The following is a 25,478-nucleotide window of genomic DNA, read 5'->3' as shown; positions in this document are numbered from 1 at the left end:
AAGCACAAGAACAACAAGAATGCAAAATCTAAAAGAATATTGAGATATTTACATTTTATATTAACTAAAATACTTTTCAATTTGATACACATAAGTTATTGTTACGGAAAACAGAACAAATCTGAAATGTCCTGTTAAAAGTTTTATTCAGATTAGGCTCAGGGAATGTTTTGGCGACTTCGTTTTTATATCATACCTTTTCTGAATTAAATCCTTAAGCTATAGTGATAGTTTTACCATGTATAAGTAATGTTTACCATAATCCAGACTCCAGTTTGTAAAAAAAACTTTTCCTTTCCAATAGTGTCCTTAGATAATTGAGTTAGAGTTACAGTCCTGTGTCATTAAATAAGTTAAATGGTTTAGATTTGTCTTTGTATCCTATATTTCAATAAATCTGCCTCTTCAAGGTCAACTGGTTTATTTTGTAACCCTGCGAATAGTATCAAGGATGTAGGGTTACTAAATTATTTCTTCCCAGTAACCTTACACATAATTAAGATTTGTATAGTAATATTCATGCTCTTCGTGCTTTGAAATGTATTAAATAAAATAACTCTTCCTCAACATTATATATTTTACTTGAAAAGGGGTTGTTTCAATAATTTTACTTAAAACAGTAAAAAATTTTCCCATACGTCAACCCTAAAAAAGAACCAAAACTCATTAATATTCTACTTTAAATGCATGTCTTTAAAGAGCAAATTATTTCAAGATAAAAAAGGTACCTATGCTAAAAAAATTCAAACAAATTGGTTATAAAATGATAAATATGTCATATAAAAAAAAAATTAGGTTTAGCAAGGCAAATGAATATATTTATTTGGAACTTACTTACCCAAAAGGGGATTTTAAAATTACAACAAATTTTAAAATAGTCACATGCATCAAAAGCAAACTACTACTTCACAAGACAGACAGAGAATGAGGATGAAACCTGGAAAAATCATCCTGCAAGATCTCAAGCTGCAAGTTTTCTGCAAGATCTCATCATCCGAGGACTACCATATTCTTCAGCATACTCTCCGAAGAATAATTAGTTGGTGCAAGATCAATTGCATGGAACTAAATGTCACCCAGTGCCAGGTTATATCTTACTCTAGGAGCCATGAGGTGAGCTATTTTGACTACCAACTGAATGGTGTTAATCTGAAGCGAGTGCACAATGTGAAAGACCTTGGACTTATTATGTGCCCCAATCTTAGCCCACAGGATCACATCAACCACTGTGTGTCAAGAGCAGTGTGTGGCACTCCTGGGTTTTATTCAAAGATCTACCAGGGACTTCCGCAACATCTCTGCAATAATCACTTTGTACAAATCTCTAGTTCGACCTATCCTCGAATACGGATCCGTTATTTGGTCCCCATACCAAATTGGCCACATTTCTGCTCTTGACAGTGTTCAAGTTCGTCTAGTCAGGCTAATTGGATTGAAGCTAGGGTATCCCTATCATCAGACTCCGGTTTCAACGTTGGAGACTCTTTTTGATCTGCAACCTCTCAAGCACAGACGTAAAGTGTTGGATCTCACCTTCCTTTTTAAGCTATTGAATGGTTACATTGACAGCCCGGCTCTGCTAGAGAAGATTGATCTCAAGGTGCCCTTAGGAAATAAATATTAAAATATTTATTCAAGCAAGTTATACATTTTAGAAAACTATTTATTTGAGTGAAACTATACAATTAAATTTAATTCAGAATAAAACAAAATATACTAACCTTTGCCTACTAACCTTTAACCTTTGCCTTTTTACAACATTCGGTTACATTGACAGCCCGGCTCTGCTAGAGAAGATTGATCTCAAGGTGCCCTTAGGAACTCGATCCAGGTCAGCTCTCAGGAGAAAATACTTGCCTGTGTACTATGCCTACAACAGTGGGATATCCAGACTTCTTCGGATTGGCGGGGACACAGCAACACAAGTCAATTTCTTCGGAACATCTGTCTCTAAATTCAGAAGAGAAATAGATCAAATGGAAATCCCGTAATAGGTCATTTATTTTTTTTTCTTGCTCTCTGTATTCATTTAATTCTTTTTGCCTTATCTTCATTTTCATTCATTCTCACGCCCTGCCATTGCATTATTTGTTCAAATGCTTGTTTGTAACCCTTTGTTTGTATAGTTGCATATTTGATTTCATATCCATTATTGTCTCATTAAAGTAGTAGCATGTTAACTTGTTGATTGGAACTCATTATTATTTCATGAATTTGTTGTGTCTGTATTACTGATTATCAAGAGCATTCCATTATCTTTCGGTATTATTGCACTTGCATGTAACCTATAATATTATTATTAAACTGCAAAGTCTTGTTTGTAAATAGATTGTAGTTGTAATTTTGTTATTAATTGATTGTATTGTTCATTATTTAAGTCATTTATAATCTAGCTGTCTTGATTGTAATTATTAACTAACATTGTAAAAATGGTGGAACCGTTGATAATATATAAATCTATATAAATAAAATTAGAGTTTTGTCTGTACATTGCTTAGAATAATGAACTTTTTGGTTATTTTTACATTTCATAGGTCAGAGAAACCGAATCAAACCTTATCTCAATTTCTGTCTGTCTGTCTGTCTGTCTGTCTGTCTGTCTATCTGTCATTCTCTTGGTAACGCTAAAATACGCACTTTATTACAACTACTCCTCAATAACTATAGCACTGTCCCGCCTGAAACTTATTTTCCAAATACTATACATATATGAGATGGTTTTAGACGTATTTCATCGAATATGAGACAGTTAGATATTTAACAGTAAACCCTTGAAAATCAAGTTTTTGTCGATTTTTGACGTGGAATTTCTGGAAGCCCATGTTAACCTTATGAGAAATGAAATTATTGAATCTTAACAGCTGTTTCAATTAAACAAGTTGGTTCTGTTCTGTGATGTTCAATAGCATTAAAGTTACAAGGATTACCAACAGGGTGCAGCACTAGCACTATTATTTCTTTTACATTTATGACAACAGCTAATTTGCAACCTGGAGGCGAGTGAGCGTAGCGAACGAGCTAACCTGAAGGCAAGTGAGCGTAGCGAACGAGCTAACCTGAAGGAAAGTGAGCGCAGCGAACGAGCTCCAACATACAGGTGAGTGAGCGTAGCGAACGAACTTCAACCAGGACGTGATTGAGCCATGCAAACGAGATCAGATAGTAAAAATAAAAGTAAGCCTACCGTTATAGGATCGACCGGCAGACACAGAGGTAATTTAACCTTTTATTGATTGTCATACCGATCCGGAACAACAAAAAACAACATAAAATGAAGCTATGTATAATAGTTTGGCCAGCATATCTTAAAATATGCAAACCAACTGCTGTTCGTTATATAAGAAGGTTTCAACTGAATATTATAAGATCCCCGTGCGTAGAACGGGTACACAGCTAGTAAATAAATAAATTACCTTGCTTCAACCTGTACAGTGATTTTCATAGAATATTCTTGTTTTGGACTTTCAAGTTAAATTTGGTTTTATTCTGAATTAAATTTAATTGTATAGTTTCACTCAAATAAATAGTTTTCTAAAATGTATAACTTGCTTGAATAAATATTTTAATTTAAGAAAATGTAGTAAAATTGTTTTTGAAGTCAACAAAAAAATAGCTAAAATAAAATATTGAAAATAAAATGCTACAAGGAGTTGGGTGGATGTTTAACCCACATATGGCTGTAAACGTGGTAATTGGAATGTCAACAAAACAGTTTCAACTCAACTCTGCTGAAACTTAGGTCTTTATCCAACACTCAACAGCTCGTGCTGAGAGGAAATACTATTGTTCCTGAGAGGAAATACTATTGATGCTGAGAGGAATTGCTATTGATGCTGAGAGGAATGCTATTGATGCTGAGAGGAAATACTATTGATGCTGAGAGGAATTGCTATTGATGCTGAGAGGATTGCTATTGACGCTGAGAGGAAATTCTATTGATGCTGAGAGGAAATACTATTGATGCTGAGAGGAATGCTATTGATGCTGAGAGGAAATACTATTGATGCTGAGAGGAATTGCTATTGATGCTGAGAGGAATGCTATTGATGCTGAGAGGAAATACTATTGATGCTGAGAGGAATTGCTATTGATGCTGAGAGGATTGCTATTGACGCTGAGAGGAAATTCTATTGATGCTGAGAGGAAATACTATTGATGCTGAGAGGAAATGCTATTGATGCTGAGAGGAATTGCTATTGATGCTGAGAGGAATGCTATTGATGCTGAGAGGAAATGCTATTGATGTTGAGAGAAAATTTTTCATTAGTGGTTATAACAAAATAAAATATGATGTAATACCATAAACTATTTTATTATTATAAGTACGATGACATTATTAGAGGAGCAATCAAGATCAAGATGATCATGTAACATGTGATCAAGATTAAGATGATCATGTGATAGCTTGAAATTTAAATGTGTACAGGAGCATTTAAAATTGTATAGGCTTATTTTGGGCCAATGGATAGTGGGATTTTTCTTTAAACTATTTATAACCTTTCATTTGTGGTGTTGTTGTTAAAATAACTTAGAACCTATGACACTTCTAAGTAGGGGTTTTACAGCCTTAATAATTAGTCTCCACTTTTAATTTCATATTACAATTTATTTATTAAATAAAAATATCTTAACATGTTTACCTAAAAAAAACTACGCATACAAAGATTTCAAATTAAACTCTTCACGTTAACATAAAAATATGTTTATCTTGATCCATTACTATAATGGCGTCGGTGTTTTAAAAACATAGAACTGATTACTCTCTGCTGTAAATTCTACCTGAAACCACTAAACATTATCTCAGAGAAGTCGAGTTTCAAGATTTATTTATATTGAACTCGAGAGAACGGTTCACTGGCCAAGCAATACGTTTGCTTTTATTTAAAAATATATATTTAACTTTTCTCCTAAGGGATGTGTAAACAGTCTGTAATAGCCTAATGACTCAGTCTCAGAATTGTAAAAACAATTTTCTTAATCGTAACAAAACATGTTAATGAGATTTTTTATCATTATCGAAACACATTTGGTTGGATTAAACACGGATCAGTAATTCTCAAACGTTAGAGTAAGAAACAACTGTTTATAAGTTTACTGAACACCAACCTTAGTTTTACACTCATTTATTGTTATCATTGAACCTGTTACTTAGAAATGTTAAAAAACATTGTTTCACAATTTTTCGATTCAACTTTAGAAGTCAAACAGTCTTATACATAATTATTTCTTCTTATTCAAATAAAAATTGAACCGATATTGGTCGTTTCCAGAGCAAGTAAGATATTCTATTTAACTTCATAAATAAATTGTAAACCAACATAAAATATCCCACAGTAAATAAAAACCGGTCAGACTACCAAATTGTTGTCCAAAGTGTTTTAAAATTTAATCAACAAAATATAGAAGAAACCCCTTTAACACAAACTGCAAAACTTTGTTAAATTAGTGAACTGACATAGAGAAATAAGTTTTTAGTTAAACTGTTTCCTATTAATGCAAGAAAATCTTATTTACGGGATCTTATTTACAATCGCCGCTTAAATAAATCTTGTTGTCGGCAATAGTTTAGTAGTGTCTACATTTAGATTAATAAATAAGTTTCAATCTCTGGATCTCATAGTTGGGTATAAAGCTATCCAAACGGGGTTTGTCCAAAAGGTTTGTGGAAAACAAAATAGTATTATTATTTTTCTAGGCCTAGTTTAACAAAAACGCCATTTTCATAGAATGGAACCGGTAATCTCCCAGGCAAAAACCAACTGTGTAAACTTTATTACATCCAAAACTTTCATTCTATGTCTTCTAATCAATTTACTAATGTGAAATTGCATTAGAATCTTAAAAAACTATAGGAAACTATACAATGTAAACTAAAATCCCTCTCTAGATGACAACCATATTTATTTTGCCATACGGACTTTTATAAACAATAAACAAAATGCTGGAGGGTGACTGTTTACAAGGCTGTGGTATATTTGGTGTTTGAGGTCCCACAGGAAATCAGCACATATCCGTTTAACAAGCAGCAAGGGAAAGGGGCTTAAAGGGTAAATCCACCTAGTGGAACTAGTATTGACAACTGGACTTACATTTGCAACAGTGTTACATTTTTGAACTACTAAAATTTTCATATTTCACAAATTTATGAACCGATTTTCAATTTTTTTTTCATCAAGCATTTTCTTTTTTCATGCTTTTTTATTTTATATTTAACAAGGGGTACCTTGCTATTAAAAAAAATAAGTTAGGTTAGGGGGGGAAAGGAGGGAATATGAATGTAACGTTGAATTAAAAAAAGTGGGCCCCCACGTCAATAGATGATTCCCGCAAACTGCATATTTATATCTATTGCGGGTTTTACACAAATAAAGATGCAAGTAAAAAAAAAAAAAACACCCTGTAGATTGCAATAAAAATATCCTATATCAGCTAAAATATCAGCTGTGTTTGTCAACTGCAGTTACAAAAAGTATTTACCATATATGGGCACTTCAGAGGACTGTAGGGTGGAAACTGGATTTTTCCCAGCCTTGAGGCTAACTCCAACTGATTTCTCGTGGCCAAATAACCTATAATATAAAAAAATCCTTGGTCGAAAATAAAAGTTTGTCCGTACACGCACTTGTTTTAGAGTATAGGATTCAAATTACAATCACAGTGTTAGAAAAAATATTTTTATGTGGTAAATAACTCTTCAGCGGCTGTTTTTAATTAACTAAATTTAAAAAAGCCTATGTTCAACAACCTCTGTTCAAACAGCCTATGTTCAACATCAACCTATGTTCAAAGACAACCATACCATTGGTCTTATGGCGGGTAAATCAATTGCCGTTAGCTTCCAATGACCATGAAAACAGAACTGTTTCCAGTCAAAGTGGTTTTTGAAGTAATGTCTGTGTGTGTGTGTGTCTGGATGTGTGTGTGGATGTGTTTTATGTTTAAAAAAATATTTTTTTAAAGGGTTCGTCGTATGAACCCTTCGAGAACAATTCAAAACTACAAAGAACAATTGTTCTAATCTCACAGATATTTAAATTATAATAACTTTGTATACCTTGATATTAGATAACATATACACGCAACAAACCATACGCCTGTGTGTGGTTCAAAGTAAGGTTATTTCCCAAGGGTTGTTGTTTATAAAACTTTAGTCTCATTTACAAACTCACCCCTTCGTCACAACCTATAGTAAACACAAACTAAAATAAACTAAGTTTAACTCAAATTCGTCTAAAATTAATAATATGTTATATTAGGATAATATGTTAATATGTCTTGTTATATTTTCATTGCTGTAGCTGTTGGTTGTTTATAAGTCTAGAATGTAGTGTCCAGTATATCGAGCATCTGTTTCGCTCTCAAAATTATTTCAATGCAACCAACATAATGAAAGGTAGGCCTATGTCACGTTATCTCTCACACGGCATGCCTCAAGGATCAGTTTTAGGCCCTCTCCTATTCACGATCATGATCAACGATTTACATATGAATGGGAGAACGTTATTATTTGCAGACGATACGACATTGCTGACCAAGAATGCTAATATTAACTATCTTGCAACAAAAGCCGAAGACCTGCTTGAAAAAGCAAAAGATTGGTTCGTGGCAAACAGACCTAAAATAAATTATGACAAAACCCAGTAACTAGTCTGCGACCTAAAACAAAGAGTTGAGGAAGAGGGAGCGGTAAGGCTCCTAGGTTTCATGGTAGATACTAGGCTGAGTTGGAACCAACACATCTCACAGATATGCGTTAAGCTATCCAGAGTCCTCCATCTGCCAGGAAAACTTAGGCCTGAAATTCCCGAAAATTCTCTTCTGTCAGTGTATTATGCGTTATTCCATAGCCATGTGACCTAAGGGCTGGTGTTGTGGGGGCACTCCTCAGCGGCTGAAAATGTGCTGCTCTTGCAAAAGGCAGCCTTGAGGATCATAACATCTTCTGGCTACTTAGATCACTGCCAACCTATCTTCAGGGACCTGGGAGTCCTTACAGTATACAGCCAGTATGTTCTGGACATTCTGACTCTATTGAAGAGCAACTTAAGGCTCACCTTAGGAGAGAGGAGGTACATGCGGACCACACCAGGAGGGCCCAAAGCATAGATTTTCCCCGCTGTCGTCTTAGCCATACCTCGAGTAGATATCCAAGCTCAGCAATAAAAATCTACAATACGCTGCCCACTCGAGTGCGGGAGATGGATGCGCCCTCTTTTAAGAGGTTACTAAAGGATGTATTGATTAAAAGGCCGCTGTACTCTTTAAAGGAGCTTGAGGATGAGCCCCTAGTGAGATGAGTGTTCTGTCCTCCTTGCCAATTAGTAAACGGCCAATGTAAAAGTTTAGTGACTCAGTAATTACTGTAATAATGTACATAGTTTTAATTTTTTATTATTAACTAATTAAACGCAATCTATCAGACTAGTTCTGTCAAAGATGAAGCATTCAAGTATTTCAAGTAAGTATTAAGTAAGTATCAAAATCACCCTTAAATAAAATGTAGCATTTATCATACATCGTATTTTTGACATAACTCCAGACAATTAAATTAAACTAATTAATCTAAAGGCATTTAGTGTTTACTAGAGTTGTATGTTTTAAGGTTTCGGTAATATTTGGAATAAGCGAATACTTTACCGTTAGAAGAATGGAACACGAAATTTAAAATACGTTTCCTCCTCTCTGAAATTGATGAAACGGAAACGGCGTTGTCAAAACAGAATCCGATTTGTCGTACTCGCTGCACAGCTTCTTGCTTGTTAAGTGATGTTTCACTGAAGGTGTTCTTGCAAAACATATTTTACGCTGATTGAACATTTTATAAAATTTCATTGTATAGAACTATTTCCATTCAAATCAGAAATAGCTGTATGCACCATAAAGCCTACAAATAACGAAAGATTACCTAAGGATTTTGTTTTTGTAATCCAACGCATTTTATATACATACAGGGTGTTTCGAAACTCTCTCCCGAAACTCCGTGGTCATGTTCCTTAGGTCAATACAAACAAAAAAATTTAAATTTCATATAGACATATGCCCTATGTATACCTTCCCATAACTTTGGAACCACGGTACCAACCTTAAAGTTCATACGTGTATGATGACTAATAGAAACAATTATTTTGCATAGCTTCAAGTTTCTAAATTATAAAAAAATTTCAGCCATTTTCATTTTTCAAAGATTATTATCTTAATAACCATAGGCTTAAAAAAAGTTACAAAAGACAAAAAGGATAAAAATTTAATTCACTTTACAGAAATGTTTAATTTCTATGGGGTCATAATACAAATAACGGAGAAAACTTCATTTATATTAAAGTAATACCTTTGACTATTAATACAACAATTAATACTTCTGTATCCAATAGTCAATGGTAATACCTAATTCATTGAATTTGGCAAATTTTTTATTTCTCTCAGTTTTTTGTGTTATGATATGACCCTATATAAAATGTACATTTCTGTAAAGTGAATTAAACTTCTATCCTTTTTGCTTTTTGTAACTTTTTTTAAATCCTATGGTTATTGAGTTAATAATCTTTGAAAAATAAAAAAATGGCTGCCATTTTGAAATTTTAATAATTAATAGTTTTTATTAGTCATACAAGTATAGATTTTTTTTTAGTTGGTACCGTCGTTCCGAAGTTATGTAAAAAATACATAAACTTAACGGAAAACGAAGCACGATAGGGCACATGTTTATATGATATTCTTTGTTTGTTTTGACCTAAGGAACATGACCACAGAGTTTCAGGAGACAGTTTTGAAACACCCTGTATAGATTCATTTTCATGGGAATAATTTCGAAATCCTAAGGTGTTTTATTGGTAACTAAAATAGTTCATTAACTTTAGCAACTCCCAATTTTTATTATTATCATATTTTCTTAATTTTCGGGGGAAATGAGTAAGTGTGTGGTAAGTAGGCCTACACTATTAGGAAGCCACTGGCTATCTTCCACCAGATAATTTAATAGTTGATTTTACTTATCAAAAATGTAAGTGTTTTATTTACTTATTGTTTTAAAAATAACTATTAATCCTTTATTTACTTATCAGACAAATCCTTGGCTTGTAACCAGATATTAGTTTTTAAAATTGTAATATTCTATCATATCTTCTACTCTGTGCAAATAAATTACTGTAACTGCCAAATCTGAGGAAGATGATCGATGTTGATTTATAAAAACAGTACAATCCTGCATAACACTTCAACTTGTGGCACGATTCTATGACGGATATTATTATATTCTATAATTGGGTCGATAAATTTTCTTCCTTAAGAAAACTAGTTTTACGCTTTTCCAACCAACTTAAAATTAAAAAAAAAACATTTATGTATCCTACATTATTGGCCCAACTATGGCTAGCTGAGTTATCAAATAATGTTAAAATGCAAAATGTTTTTTTTCTATAGTTGGTTAGCAAATTAATATGGGAACGATACATTTTTACTTCGAATGGAAATATTTTAAATCAACTCAATTGGTCCTTTTGCTTATCAAATACAACACGATACATTTGTCTTCAACTTTTTTAATATATATTTTTAAATTGTTCTCGAATCTCAAAATGGTGAAACATTACTCCAGTTTATTGCAGCATAAACTTGCAGAGATTGTTCTTACAAAATATAACACCTCAGTTTTCTCATTTGCGGAACAGCAACAGATTACATAAACTTGGCCACAACAATTTATCTTAGGCGTTTCTTAAGTATGCTATACCATACAGGGGTGGTGAAAAGTCCAAGGACAGCTTAATATTTTGTAACCTGTTATAGATAGAACTATTCAAGTTAGTATACTGTTACTGGACATAAAACCCTATTTTACTACAACTTCAATGAGCCACTTCAGGGGGGTGGCCCACAAGAAGTCGGAAAAATCTTAAATAGAAGCATAGGTTGATATGCACATTAAATTAAAGTTCTTTATTAGTAGGATAAAATGCCGTAAATTTGAACTCAAAAGAACAACCGAGTCAAAATGGCAGCCGTTAAAAGATATCTTGAATCTTATTTGAATATTTGAACGACTGCAATTTTTTACTCTCTTTTGAGTTAAAATTTGTGGCATTGTATTCTACTAATTAAGACCTTTAATTTGATGTCTATATCGACTCATACATAAGTTTATGATTTTCTTCTGACTTCTAGGGGGTGCCTCAGAATAGTCTGTGTATAATAAGCATTGCAAATTCAACGAATCTTTGAATAGCTGCCATTTTTGACTCGGTTGTCCGTTTGAGTTCGGGTTTTCAGCATTTTTTTTACTAACAAAAACTTTAACTTCATGTACTTAACAACCTATGCTTCTATTTAAGATTTTCTTCCGACTCCTTTTGGGCCGACCCTTGAAGTGGTAGCAGATCATTAAAGTTTGATTAAAATAGAGTTTTATGCCCAGTGAAAGTATACCATCTTGCATAGCTCCATCTGTAACTGTTAAAAATTAATAAGCTGTCCCGGAAATTTTCACCACCCCTGTATAGATGATAGCGCAGATATGCTAAATTGTTTAGGTTACGGTAGTGATTTCATTTTTACACTACAAAACAAGACTAAAGTATATATTTTTTCCGGAATAGTTTTTCATGTTACTTCAGGCTGGACTTAGGGGCTGCGACATTATCACTTACATAACATCCTTTGGTGATTTATGGGATATTAACCCGGAACCTCAGGGTCCAAATTCCTGCTCACTACCACTAGACCAGCACACCCCCAAGACTCTAGATTAAATATTTGCCGACTGTGATATTTCCTTGATTGTATAGTGAAGATAAATATTGCTTGACAATGAGTATATGATGTTATATTTTTTATATGTAGTACTACGTTATATCTTGTGAATTTTATTTTAATTGATTTTCCACTTTCCGCGTGTATTTTTAGAACCACAGTGAAAAATACTGAACGTCCAATAGTAATGTCTTACATTAGAGAATATTATCACAGACATTAGATTGTCTGATGTTCACTTTCACTAAAGAAAATGCTGACATAAAATACATAACTGAAAGTCATTATTTGATTTTACAGTATTATTTTTTTTACTCTCTGAATCATAAGTAAGATACTTATAGCTAAGATTTATTGGACAACTATGAGTAATGTTTTGTATTTACTAAAAACCATATAATCCACCTCAAGTTAGTTATAAGATACAAATTTACTTACTGAAACACAATCTAGATTTTCTTACTTTGATGTTATGCTTACAACACATTGAAAGTTTAATTTACACAATTTGTGTTTTATTTATTTATTTATTTATTAAACATCATCACATTACATCAATTCTCTTGACAGGTGATTTGTCACAAAGTCTAATACTAATACTATACTACATTTTAAAATAAAATAGCTTACAAAAGAAATAAAGCATATAATAAGCTACAAACCTATGGGAGAAGCAATATCTTTCAAATATACTCATTTTCCAGATATTCCTCTAACGAGTAAAATGCCCTCTCCAAAAGGAAATTGTTCAAAGATAGTTTAAATTTAGAGAATGAGGCAATGTTTTTAATCCCAGCGGGTAATTTATTGTAAATTTTTGGTCCAATATACTGAGGGGATAAATGAAAGATTTTAAGCCTATGTTGAACTGGTTTTATAATATTTTTGAATCTTGTGTTATGTGGATGAGATTGTTGACAGTCCATGAATGTGTCGAAATCACTTTTATCCATTAATGCCAATTTGTAAATATAAGAGCTAAAAAAAGTTAAAATTTTAAAATTAATAAATAAATCTTTACAATGTGTTCTACGGGAGACTCTGGCCATTAATCTTACAGCTCTTTTTTGGAGAATAAATATTTTTTTGGCCTGGCTTGATGAGCCCCATACAGTAATTCCATAATTCATAATCGATGAAAAATATGCGTGATATACTACTATTTGTGTTTCTAGATTAGTAGTATCCCGAATTATTGTGAGAACAAATGTTGCTGAACGTAGTCTTTTTGATAGGTTTTTAATGTGTTTTTGCCAATTTAGTTGTGAATCGATTTCTATTCCCAAATAATTTATTGACTGTTGTGAATGAATTATTGTAGTTAAGTTTGTATTTACAATTATTTCTTGGTTAATATTGGATGCAGAAAACTGAATTAGTTGAGTTTTTGCCACATTCATGGACAGGCCATTTACTGCAAACCAATCCCCAAGGAGTTTAAATTCCTTAGTTATTGAGGCTTGAATTAACTCATTGTTTTGTCCTGTGCAAATTAAAGCTGTATCATCTGCGTATTGAAAGGTGGACATCTTAGTAGCATTGCATAGATCATTAACATAAATAATAAATAAACAAGGGCCGAGAATGGAGCCCTGAGGAACTCCATTGGGGTTAATGTTCCACTCTGATTTATAACTTCTCTGCATTTTTTGTAAAATAAGTCTTTGTTTTCGGGTCTTTAAATATGATATGAACCATTTTAATTAAGTATTTTTTATTCCATGCATACTTAATTTTTCTATGAGTATCTCATGATTCACACAGTCAAAAGCCTTGGATAGGTCACATAGCACACCCACAGTCTTCTGCGATCCATCCAAGGCTTCTGCAATGTAGTTAATCATTTTTGTTATGGACTTTTCAGTACCGAGTTCTGGGCGGAAACCAAACTGTGAAGGATTTATTAAATTATTGCTTTCTAAATATTCTGTTAGTTGAATCTTTACAATTTTTTCAAACATCTTTGAAAAACAAGGCAGAAGGGCGATGGGGCGGTAGTTAGAGGGATCGTTGACATCGCCCTCTTTGAACAGAGGTTTAATCTCAGCCAACTTTAGCTTATCAGGAAACCCCCCCCCCTCAAGGGACTGATTCACTATTTGGCATAATGGATGTTCTATAAATTTAAAAACTCCTTTAATGACAAAAAGAGGAATTTCATCCCAACCTGAGGACTTAGTGTTACTGAGAGATGTAACAACTTTTCTTAACTCGTCATTTGAAACATTTCTAAATTTAAATGTTAATTTGGAACGTGGATGATTTTCGATTTATATTATTTATATTATATTATTATATAATAATAATTATTATTATATTATTATATTATTTATTATTATTATTTATTATTAGTTATCGAGAAATATTATTTCCATATTTCTCTTGTAACCCGAATAAAGTAATTAAAGGGAATTTGAAAGGTAGAAATAAGTTTTAGGCCTGTTTTTATTCATATTTGTTGTCAAAGTAAACAACAAAGGGAAACATTCTATGCTTATTAACGTTACACTAATGAATGGAAAACAGGAACGTAACCAATGCCTAAAGGCCATGTTGTTTATAACAAGCAAATGTACCATTGTTTATAATTGGTAACCGAATATGACAAAACAGAATACGTCATTTGGAGATAGATACATTCGGACATGTGAAAACCAAAGTAATGACAAAACGGTTTTGATATTTCTATTGTGAAATGTAAAAGCGATATTGGGACGATGCCATCATTTGTACGATGTTTACAATGGGTATTGTTGTGAGCTTTGGATCCGAGTTTTACCATTGTCTGCAATATGTGGTTAAATACTTAGTGATCTTTGAATATCGATTTATATTCTGTATAATATTTTATCTTACATAGTATTACTATAACTATATGTTTCTTGGTATTAAGATAAAAAATTCTTCAACATTTTAGTTGTCGAATATGCTTATGTATTTATAGAAGACTAAAAAAGTGCCAAGTAAAAAAAAATATATCAACATTATTTAACAACAAAACAGTCTCACAGTAACCATAAAATAATTTGTAACACTTGCAGGTAATAGGAATATTAACTTACCCATTTAAGTTTTCGGGAAATAATTACTAAATATAATTTGAATATCCAGTAATTGAGAGTAATGGGATGTTTGACTTGCACAAACAAATACTCTTATAATAGTAGTTTTTACGATCGCAAATTGATTTTAATAGGAATTATGACAGGATTTTAGCAATGATTAGAAATAAATGCATTTCATTCATCTCTCAAAGGCCTGAACCGTTCATTAAAACATGAGTTAAAACTAATTAGTATTCCAATTATTCCCGCAGATTGCTTATTCACAGCTATAGTGTATGCATAAATAAAATACATATATATGAAAAACAAATATAACCTGAGTATATTCCAACCAATCTCTAAGCTCATATAGCATAGTTGTCTAAATAACAGAAACAATTTTGATCCACAGTTTTAGTTAACCACAGTGTATTCATAAGCAGCTTACATCTCAATGGTGAACACTGTAATGAAATATGGATTACAATTATTTCTGTCCTAGTTTCATGGACTGTATTTTCCCAAAAAGGAATTTCAGTGAAAACTCATAATAATATTTATAATACAGTAAATATTTTGATAATTTGTATATATTTTCACAAACTTATCATATCACCTAAACCATGGCTTAAATTATTGTAAGTTTTAAATTTACAGACATATAAAAGGTTTATTTTACTATCAAAGATTGCATCATAACACATTTACATTTACTGTGAAGTTAATTTGCAGTATTAAAACAATCTTACCTTGCGGTCCATAAAGCATATAAGACGCTTGCGTTTTTATAAATTGATATATTAATAAAGATTATGTAAATCAGCTCATTCTTGTTCGATCAATTATTACTCGTTAACAAAAATACTATTGTGTGCTGTATGCTTTACTTTATGTAAGTTTACTGGGTGAAATAAAACGTGAACAGTTGCAGCCTAAAAAACAGATTTTTAAATACAGTACAATCATTTAATTAAATTTAAAATAATAACAACACCAATATTTTATAATTTCTTATAGTGCCTTCCCCCAGCTATTCTGGCATCATAAAAATATATTTTTTATATTGGTGCAGTTCTTAATTTATTGAAACCAATGTTAACACTTCTTCTTGAAGATGAGCATCAAAATTAGGAAAAAGCATGCTATTAATATACATTATTTTAAATCATGTAAAACGAAAACTGTCAATGGTGCATGTGAAATTCAACACATTTAATGAATATTCAGCTGTATAAGTAGCAATGTGCGAGTGTATAACTTTATATTTTCGTAAGTTTGTAGTGTAAGGTAAAGCTTTGAACTAGTTTTATGCTCCAAGTTTCTCGTTTAGGTTGCCATCGGAACAGTTTTTGCCTCTAGGGTCCTGCTGAACTCCGGGATGATAAATTCTTATACTCCATAGATCCTGTAAGTGTAAAAATATAAGTAAAATTCAACCACATGAAAGTGTACAAGGTTATGTTTAATCCTTCTTTGATGTTTTACATTCTATATCGCCTTTTTTACAATTTTTATTAGATTAAAACTGCCATGACAATATTCACAGTTCAAAGAAACAAAATTCCAAAAACCTAAAACTAATAAAACACCAACAATGCTTGTTTTAATGTAGTTTCTTTTAGAGACTATTTCTTTATACTACTCTTAGAATTAGTTGTCATATGTATGCCTACTCTGTTTTCAATACGTTCCTGACTTAAAATCCATCTTGTAAATATAACAAATTTTCCTTTATTACAACTTAAAAATAAAACTCTAGAAATGTTTATATTATTTTCTGAGTGTCAATTGGACCTAACCTAAGATTAGTAACCCTGGGAAGGACAAGCTACATGTATATTATATTTAAATATACTTATATCTTTGTTTTTTTTAATTTATACTTTTGAATGTATAGCAAAATTTCAAGGTCGGGAACTATTACAGTACAAATATACAGGGTGAGTTTTAAATGAGTTACCCCCCTACTTTTTTCTACATTTCTTAAGATATCAACTCCGGACCACGTCAGATCATTGTAGAGTAGTAAGTACTTCATTTTGACTAAGTATAAATTTATAGCCGCCATCTTGGATCCGCCATATTGGATACAAATGTTTTTGTCCAAATGTAAAGGTAGGGTTGTGACCCATTGTTTTAAACTAAATTTTTATGCTGAATACGATGCTGCAATCCGTTTTTAAAAATCTTGATCCATTCTAAAGTTATGAGAACTTTTTATAACATTAGTTTTAGCCCATTTTTACATTGTGCATTTAGAAACTAAGAACATAGTCGCAAAATGGTGCTAGATAAAGATTTATTTATATTATGTGGTGTATACTTATCGTTATCTAGCACTATTTTGCGATTATGTTCTTAGTTTCTAAATGCACAATGTTAAAATGGGCTAAAAATAATGTTATAAAAAGTTCTCATAACTTTAGAATGGATCAAGATTTTTAAAAACGAATTGCAGCATCGTATTCAGCATAACAATCTAGTTTAAAACGATGGGCCACAACCCTACCTTTACATTTGAAAAAAAACTTTGTATCCAATATGGCGGATCCAAGATGGCGGCTATAAATTTATACCCAGTCAAAATGAAGTACTTACTACTCTACAATGATCTGACGTGGTCCGGAGTTGATATTTTAAGAAATGTAGAAAAAAGTAGGGGGGGACTCATTTAAAACTCTGTATAGCATGAATAACGTAGACCTACCCCATTCGTAGTATCAACAGTCTGTAGATATTTAGGTGTCAGTTTTGTCTTCGTAAGGTCCACACTGTATAACTTATCCGGCAGCTTTGGTCTGTAGCTAGCGAAGTACAGTGTGTCCCGGAACACGTCCAAAGCAAATATATCGTTCCATCTGAAAACCAAACTTAGAATAAACATGGTGGTTTCCATATTGCATGAACCATTTAGTTTTCTTAGGAGTAAGAAAGACGCTATCATATATTGACTGAAGTTTATTGAAGAAGTAATATTTTAATTTGTTAACCAGTTAAGACTTAGTTTGAATAGTTAGAAGACTTAAAGACATAGTTTTAGTAATGATTCTGAAAACATTCAAAAACACAATCATCACGATGCATTTATGTTCGTTTTATACATTCTACAGCATGGTTCACTTGACAAATAGATACATTTCGAATTTGATTACTTCTTCTAAAATGTTTCTCACAGAATAATTCAATGAGTATTTTACTTATTGTCCAGATATATTTACTTTTGATCTTTGGTTGATTTGTACACTAATAATGTACTATTTAATGTACTATGTTAAGTATTGCAACTTATTAAATTCTATTGTTTTCAACCGTTGTTTGAACTAAAAATTTTTTAATTGGTTGGCTTAGTTTTAAAACTCTGCATTCTCCCGTCCCAGAAGCCTTGGTTGCATGGAACGTATCCGAAAAACAAGGTTGTAAGCCGGTACAGTGAGGTGGACTGTACTGTCAAGTGATCGCTACTTCGGACCCGAAGTGCATTTTGGTCTTGCTTTGGTTTGCTTTTCATGCACTTTCTTAGCTTAATGTGCTCCAAAATATAATATAGGTATATGAGTGAGTAACCGAATGCTTATAACGCTCGCTTTCAAATCTGAAGGTCGCTGGTTCCATTCCTAGACTGTCAACATACATAGATGTAATTTGTCATTGGGCTACCAATTAACAATGCTTTCAAACAACAGGTCAACCTTGGATATTGCAAGACCAGGGTTTGGACCATTCCCTTACAAAAAACTTACAGTGGAGAGAAAAAAAATAAAAAATTCTAGAAAAATACTCTAAGACCTTAAAACGTATTCAAAATGCAAAAGGTGAACCGCATATGTGATTTTATGAAGGTTATCTCTAGATACTTAGATTGAAGTCATACTTGTAAGCCAGGGGATGGTCTCGACCTTCACCACCCTCATAGTTGCAGGATGCAATGTAAGGGGTGCCAGACAGTGGGTTTCCCTCCTTGCCACTATAGTAGACCCGGCGCTGTCGGAGGTCCAACGCCAGACACTTGACTCCTCTGGTGTCTTCTGCTGGGAGTTGTAAACGTGTCAGGTTGGCTCCATCCAGATCTGCTCGGAACACGGAGTGGTTGCTCACCAGAAACAGGTACCTGAAAGACACATTTGGCTAAATAATGTTGACACGTGGTACATGCCCACCAGGTGAGGTTATACCACGTAGAAATGGCGAGAAATTTTACTTGACTTAATCATCCGAAGGAGGACACATTCTTTCTAAATACTCGTGCATAAGAGTATGAAATACCTTGATACAGATACAATACACCTATTCCACAGATTTCAATACATAAGAGATTCACATTTACATTTTTTACACTGTTACCTATTTTACTCTATTAGCCTCTTGAGAAAGAGGCTAAGAATTGGAAATATTTGGAAAGATTGTATTTAAACAAATCTTTCCAATAAGTAAACATGCTTTAATGTGGTCTTTAGAGCATATTAAAATTACTTATTCAACTTTGATTAGCTTGTGAACTTTATTCAAAACTTTATTCTCACGTTGACCTCTTGTAAGATGCCACTGGCATAAAACGATCTACGAAACACTTTGGTTCTGATGTTTCGGCCTCGGTGTGTAGTGCCATCGTCGGGCTGACGTCACTTACGCACAGTTTACGTATCACGTGAACACAGTGACGCAAATCATGATACGTTAACTGTGAGGGTAACTCATAAAACAATTAAAAAACTACTAAGCAAATTTCTAATCCCCCAGTTTACTAGATATTGAAATTAAAATCACTTTGGTGTACAAAATATTTTGAGGTGGTAAATAACTATTCAGCGGCTGTTTGAAAATAACAAAATTAACATTGCTCTTATGGCAGGGAAATCCAAGATGGCCATTGGCTTCCATGGAAATACATTCAAAACATCAAACAAAATTTCTAATCTCACAGTATACTAGATATTTACATTATAATCACTTTGGTGTTTGAAAAACTACTTTTAGGTGATACTTAACTCTTCAACAGCTTGAAAATATTCAAAATGGCCGCCAGCCTCCATGGACTCTTAAGTCAGCCTGAAAATGTTCGTCAATTTTGACATGGTCGTCAACCGAAGACCACGTATCGATAATGACCGTAAAAGCCTATAAGCATCTAAAATATTTAACATAAGAACAGTTTACCGCGTGTTCTTTAATTTTTTTATTTTTTGAGAGCGTTTTATCTAAATCTATTAAAATTTTATAGATTAGTAACTATTTTTTTTTAATTTCACTTTTTAGTAAGATTTTTGAAATGTTTTCCTTCACTTAGACTTACCCCGCGTAGGGGTCCACTGCTAGGTTGTTGGGGAACGTGATGTTCTGGACGTTGTCAAACAGCAAGGTTCTGTTGGCGCCGTCTAGACTGGCCGACTCTACAGTCTGGTGTTTGTCTGACAGCCAGTACAGTCTGTCATGGACCCAGTCTACAGCCAGTCTGACAGGACCGTCGACTCCAGCTGATACAACGATTAACGGAGGTTTCACTCGAGTTAGACGACCAACTACCTCGTCCCTGAATATTGTGAATACTTGAATTAGCTCTTCGTTCTCTTTCGTGACAGAAAAATTTAATTATATCTAAAGTCGTAAATTCTGCTTCGTTATGCTATAAATAACCTCTAATTCAAGAGATAAGTTTTATCAAAAACATTATTTTTACTAAAAATAATTTATGAAAGGAAACTATATGTTGTAGCTTCCCTGCAGTACTGTATTCAAGTACCTCACCCTCAAAGTAAGTAATACAACTATATCACACAATACAACCATCACTGAACAATATGAATTGGTTGTCTAATTTGTTTACAGTTTTTTATTTCCATGTTGTTCCTTTCCATTGTAATTGTTAACATTTTTATAACAAAAACTGTTTCACAAAATACTCGTCAAATAAATCATCAAAAATAAATCTTAACCCTTTATTCAGATAATGGTCAGAATTTCTTTATTAATTTTTACCTAAATTAATCTGTCAAGTTATGAATAAATACATATTTAGTATTTACCTAAATATGACATTCATAGCAGTGAAGAACACCATTCTCTTCGCGTAGTGGTAGTCTACACTATATGTTTTTGACTGTGTGTAGTTAAAATACAAGATTGATTTAGAGCGAGCCAAGTCAGTTACTGAAATCCCATTTGTTTCTCCTCTAAGTAGTTTAATGGAAAATGGATCTGAAAATAAAAATTTTGTACTGATATTACAATCTAAGAGCAACAAAAAACTATGTTTTTCTATTAGCTAGTAATTTGTTTTACTTTCTAACTGTACTATGTCAAGTTTTAATAGTTATCTCATTTAAAAAAGTACAATAGAAGCCTAATTCTTAGTAATTATTGAGTAAAAAATATATTGTTAAACATATAAATAAAAAATAAACAAAATTAATAACTAAATCTAGTTAATAACCAAACCTTTTTGATTGTGAAATTTCTGCTTCGTCGTTGATTGATAATTTTTGGAAACAAATACTTTCAACAGTCCTCAGTTATCTTATTGAATAAAACAGTTAGTTGATTCATCTGATTAACATTTTAATTTTCAGATAATTTACTGTATAATATATTCTTCATTCAATACGGTATTAATAGTTTCTTGTGTCTTGGAGAGTACGGTTCGCTTTCAGAGTGAGTATTCTTATTTTAATTTCATTGTGCTTTTATTTATTTTCGAAAATGTAATTTTAACTTACCTTAATACTATACCTTAATAATATTACCTTAATATTATTGAAAACAAAATGTTAATTGAAAATTGATAATGGAGAAAAAGGCATAATATGGAGATAAGGAATATGTACACTGTACAGTGTAATGATAGTGATTTAGTAGCACACGCGAAAGCAAGAAGAATAAGGTGGGCAGGACACGCACTACGGAGAGAACGGGGTCCACTTTTAAAAGAAGTAAGCTTAGGAAAGCTACAAATGAAAGACCATTGGGAAGGCACAAGAAGAGATGGTGGGATAGTGTCTCCAAGGACGTCAGAGAAGTGTATGGCGGGACTGAGCGTTGGGGAATCTTGTGAGGAAACTTTCAAAAATCTCGAGATTCTTACCGATCCTTACATAATCATTTACCGAGTTTTTATATTTCAAAGGCAATATCTTTAAAACAACAAATGAACAATTTCACTCATATGACACTAGAGGTAAAAGTAACATCCATAGCATAGGCATGACATAAGGCGACAAGCATTGGCAAGTCTTTTTTGCTCCAAAACTTTGGAACCACCTACCAAACAAATTTCAAAATTGTCATCTTAATTTTTTTTAAGAAGTTGAAGAAAGTTTTAATTAAGCTCTGTTTGTTCACAATAGATGAATTTTGGCTAGTGACTAAAGATGAATTTAATTTCCTAATTATAGAATGTTAGAATATATTATAGGGTGAAGAAGTTAAATTGTGATAAATTATGTGTACATTTAGGTTTAGGGTTAGTTGACTAGTTGGAATATAATAATGTACCACATTATGTATACTAACAATAAAGTTCTAGTATCTTGTATCTTGGAAGTGGGGGGAGCATTGGAAGAGGCATAAGATAAAGATCGAGAGCTAGCAGTTGTTGGTGTGGCCAATTCCCGCTTTGGGCATGAATGGCCATGAGAGGGAAATTGAGTGAGTGAGTGTTACCTTAATAATAAACGAGCTGTTGGCCCGTCCTACGTACGGGAATCGAGTAGTTCATTAAACCAAAACTGTATATAGTGTGCCTACTAATTCAAGCTTAGTTTAAGCAGATCAAAATTTATTTTTAAGAAAAATCTGCCAACATGAATTTAAACATGTAATCATTGTTATTTTCCCAACCTTTCCTTAAAACATTCGAGTAGTAAAATAATTTTCGCTTTCTTTTGAAGATTCGTGAGCTTTGATTCGAATACATCAAAGGTTATAGAATCTTACTTATATCTTTTAATCAATGTCAAAATCACAGAGTAAATAAACTAACCGATACTTCTATAGAATATTTTTTTATTCAACCAGCTTTTGGTTATAACAAATTATATTGCACTAAAACGAACTAAATATTTTAAAGACTGTTCAAAAAACAAATGAGAACATCCTAGTATTTTACTTTGTATATTTAAATAACCTCTAATCCTCTTACCGAATAAATAATACGTATAATATAAAAAGTGTATAATACGTATCAATGATTATAGCATTACACATAGTATGAATACGTCAACCCTACGTATGAAATTTCATTTTTATCCAAATGCTGATTTTGTGTCACAAACACTGAATTTTTACAGCTGTTACGTTAAGCAAATGGTATTATACCAAAAAGCTTGTCTAGAATGCTAGCGTCGGCTGCTAGAGTTTTTAAAATTAAAAGTTAATTAAAAAAAAACTAACTGAAACCCTAAACTAAAATTATGAAACCCTTCAACATTCCAATTCACGTTTTAATATATATGATAAAACTGGAAACATGACAAATGCCGCCAAACCAAACCAGGTAATGATTCTCCTTCAACTAGAAGTTTGACTTGTATTCTTTTTTATTATATACTACAAAGCTTCAATTCGTACTACCTTTTAACAATACTTACCGATTATTGTGTGTGAAGTCGGTCTAGTCGAATTGATGTGTTCCTTTGGCTTAGTTTCCTTGGGTTCCCCAGCAGTTACTACGATGTCAGTGGCATTGCCTTCTACAGGCTTTGCTGAAGTGGAATCTGCTCTGGAAGCTCTCGAGTTGGATACAGAATTAATAGGAATCAATTGAATGTCTGTGCTTTTCATATCCAAAGGGATAGTGGCATCCTGATATTCCGATATCTCCAGCAAAGCTTCTTTCTCTTTCGAAAAAGCTCCACAAAGAACTGTGTAACAAGTTGTGTAGTGAGGAGATACATAAATAATATAGATAATGTGGTTTTTAAATCTTTATACTTTGAACCTTTTCAAATGTTTTTTTTTCCTAGTTGGGTTAGCAAGATACGATTTTCAGATTAATTTGTGGCTATTTTATCGACTGACGTAATACAAATCCAAAAAAAAAACTAATCAATCTTTATCGTACAATAGTGAAACAGTAGCAGCATTGTAATATAGAAATATAATAAAAATTATTACATGGGCTTGTGCCTGTGCGTGATAAGAGTTTTCACTGAAATAATACACTGAATAATACGACCAAGAATTTGTTTTAATACAAAAACTTAGAGATTGTATGAACAGCTAACTCGTTCATACACTAAATCTGTTCAGTGATTAAACATGTTTTAATGCATTACATTTTCAATTACTTCATACAAATTTATAAAGGCTAACATAGATGGCATGTTTAATTTATCCAATAATACTTCAAATGAATTGATTTTGCTCCAAACTAATATATTGCTCCCAAAAAATTACATTTTTACGTTCTGAGTTTTACGTAACTGAGGTTAAAGTCCCCACCTAACAATCACAGTTTTCCACATAGATCCTAAAAGAAGTCAGGTGCTTTTTGATGGTTCAATACAGGACCGAGCTGTCCCTGATAATTAGGATTTAAATCAATTATCCTGACTGAAGAATCAGCTGATCTTAGTCAGTAAAAAAGCTACACAGCTCAGCTCACTCCCATCTACACTCATCCTTCACTCTTATTTGGGTTAGACTCACTTAGGTGGCGTCCCCAACAATTGTAATGATAATAAACTATTACATATAAAAACTTATGTTAACTATGCTACCCATCAAACAAGGAGAAGCTACAAACATATGTATATTTATGAAAGCTAATTATACAAACCACCATGTAGCAGGAGACTTAAGCAGTCACTAAAGAAGAAACAACAATGAACAAATTGTTATCAATTTCATTTTTCACGCAGCTGTTTGACCCCTACATTTATACGGTCCACTAAGCTACAAATCGATACAGCTAAACTCACCTGACAGAAGCACACAGATGGTAGTTTTATAGTTCCGCATGTTGGCTGAGTGCACACTGCACAACACTGCACCAACACAAAGTGCCACTTTGACGGCCAACGCGCTTTAGCTGGCTAATCAATAGATAAATTGTTAAACGGGGTGATAGTAAAAAGCGTCAATGTTAGCTCCTGAATCAGCGTTTGTTTATCTTTTAAGTGGTAACTAATGATTTGTTGACTGTTTCGATTTCTGTATTGTGTATAGATGATGAAATTCTAAGTGAATCATTTTTGTTTTGATTGGGCGGAACTATTGAAAAATAACCGGAGGACTATTTTTCTAGGAAAAGAATAAATGTCCATGATCTTGGGTTTATATTCCATTTTTATTTTTTATGTACCACATTTTTATCCTAGGCCGCTCTAGGTCTAGTCTATTTCATGCTAGTTCTACAGGGTTGCAGCATTATCACATGGCTAAAATCTATTGATGATTGGTGGTATTTGAACCTGATCTACACCAGATAACACATTCTACCACCAGATCAGCTTACTCCTAGAGTTAAGTACTGATATTTTCTTAATAGTATTGACAGAACATTTTATATTATTGTCTAGACAGTTGTTAATAAGTCACTCGTAGACATCAATATTGACTCCCTATAAATTATAATCGTATTGATTTTTTACTGATTATCTCTTCCATACGTCCATTCTGATTATACCTTTTAGACCTTTACTTCATTCAATAAGCAACATAGTCGAAAGGAAAGGCGACAACTGCTCCTTGGCAAGT

The 25,478-nt window shown here is 32.7% G+C and overlaps 1 protein-coding gene across 1 annotated transcript; it reads right to left on the bottom strand.

The window, feature by feature from the left end:
- Positions 1-15,789: 15,789 nt before the first annotated feature.
- Positions 15,790-24,788, bottom strand: LOC128989124 (low-density lipoprotein receptor-related protein 2-like). The gene is made up of 7 exons (XM_054410990.1): positions 24,701-24,788; positions 23,369-23,641; positions 20,810-20,981; positions 20,080-20,316; positions 18,661-18,897; positions 17,497-17,647; positions 15,790-16,194 (listed from the first exon to the last, which is right to left on the bottom strand). Exons 1-7 carry the CDS (start codon positions 24,738-24,740, stop codon positions 16,096-16,098), a joined length of 1,209 nt encoding a protein of 402 aa, XP_054266965.1. The 5' UTR covers positions 24,741-24,788; the 3' UTR covers positions 15,790-16,095.
- Between the last annotated feature and the right edge of the window lie 690 nt (positions 24,789-25,478).

This window comes from Macrosteles quadrilineatus, unplaced genomic scaffold (genome assembly GCF_028750875.1).
Source record: "Macrosteles quadrilineatus isolate MER2022 unplaced genomic scaffold, UCM_ALF_1.0 Scaffold_3__2_contigs__length_128488019, whole genome shotgun sequence".
Classification (NCBI taxonomy): Eukaryota; Metazoa; Arthropoda; class Insecta; order Hemiptera; family Cicadellidae; genus Macrosteles; species Macrosteles quadrilineatus.
The sequence above is the reverse complement of the archived record's forward strand: the minus strand, read 5'-3'. Positions and strand labels throughout refer to the sequence as shown.

Coding starts and splice junctions, on each gene's coding strand:
- LOC128989124 (XM_054410990.1), bottom strand. CDS start 24,740: ATGCGGAACTATAAAACTACCATCTGTGTGCTTCTGTCAG. Junction 20,982..23,368: donor GACTTCACACACAATAATCG/GTAAGTATTGTT, acceptor TTTTATTTTCAG/ATCCATTTTCCATTAAACTA. Junction 16,195..17,496: donor CTGTTGATACTACGAATGGG/GTAGGTCTACGT, acceptor TTACACTTACAG/GATCTATGGAGTATAAGAAT.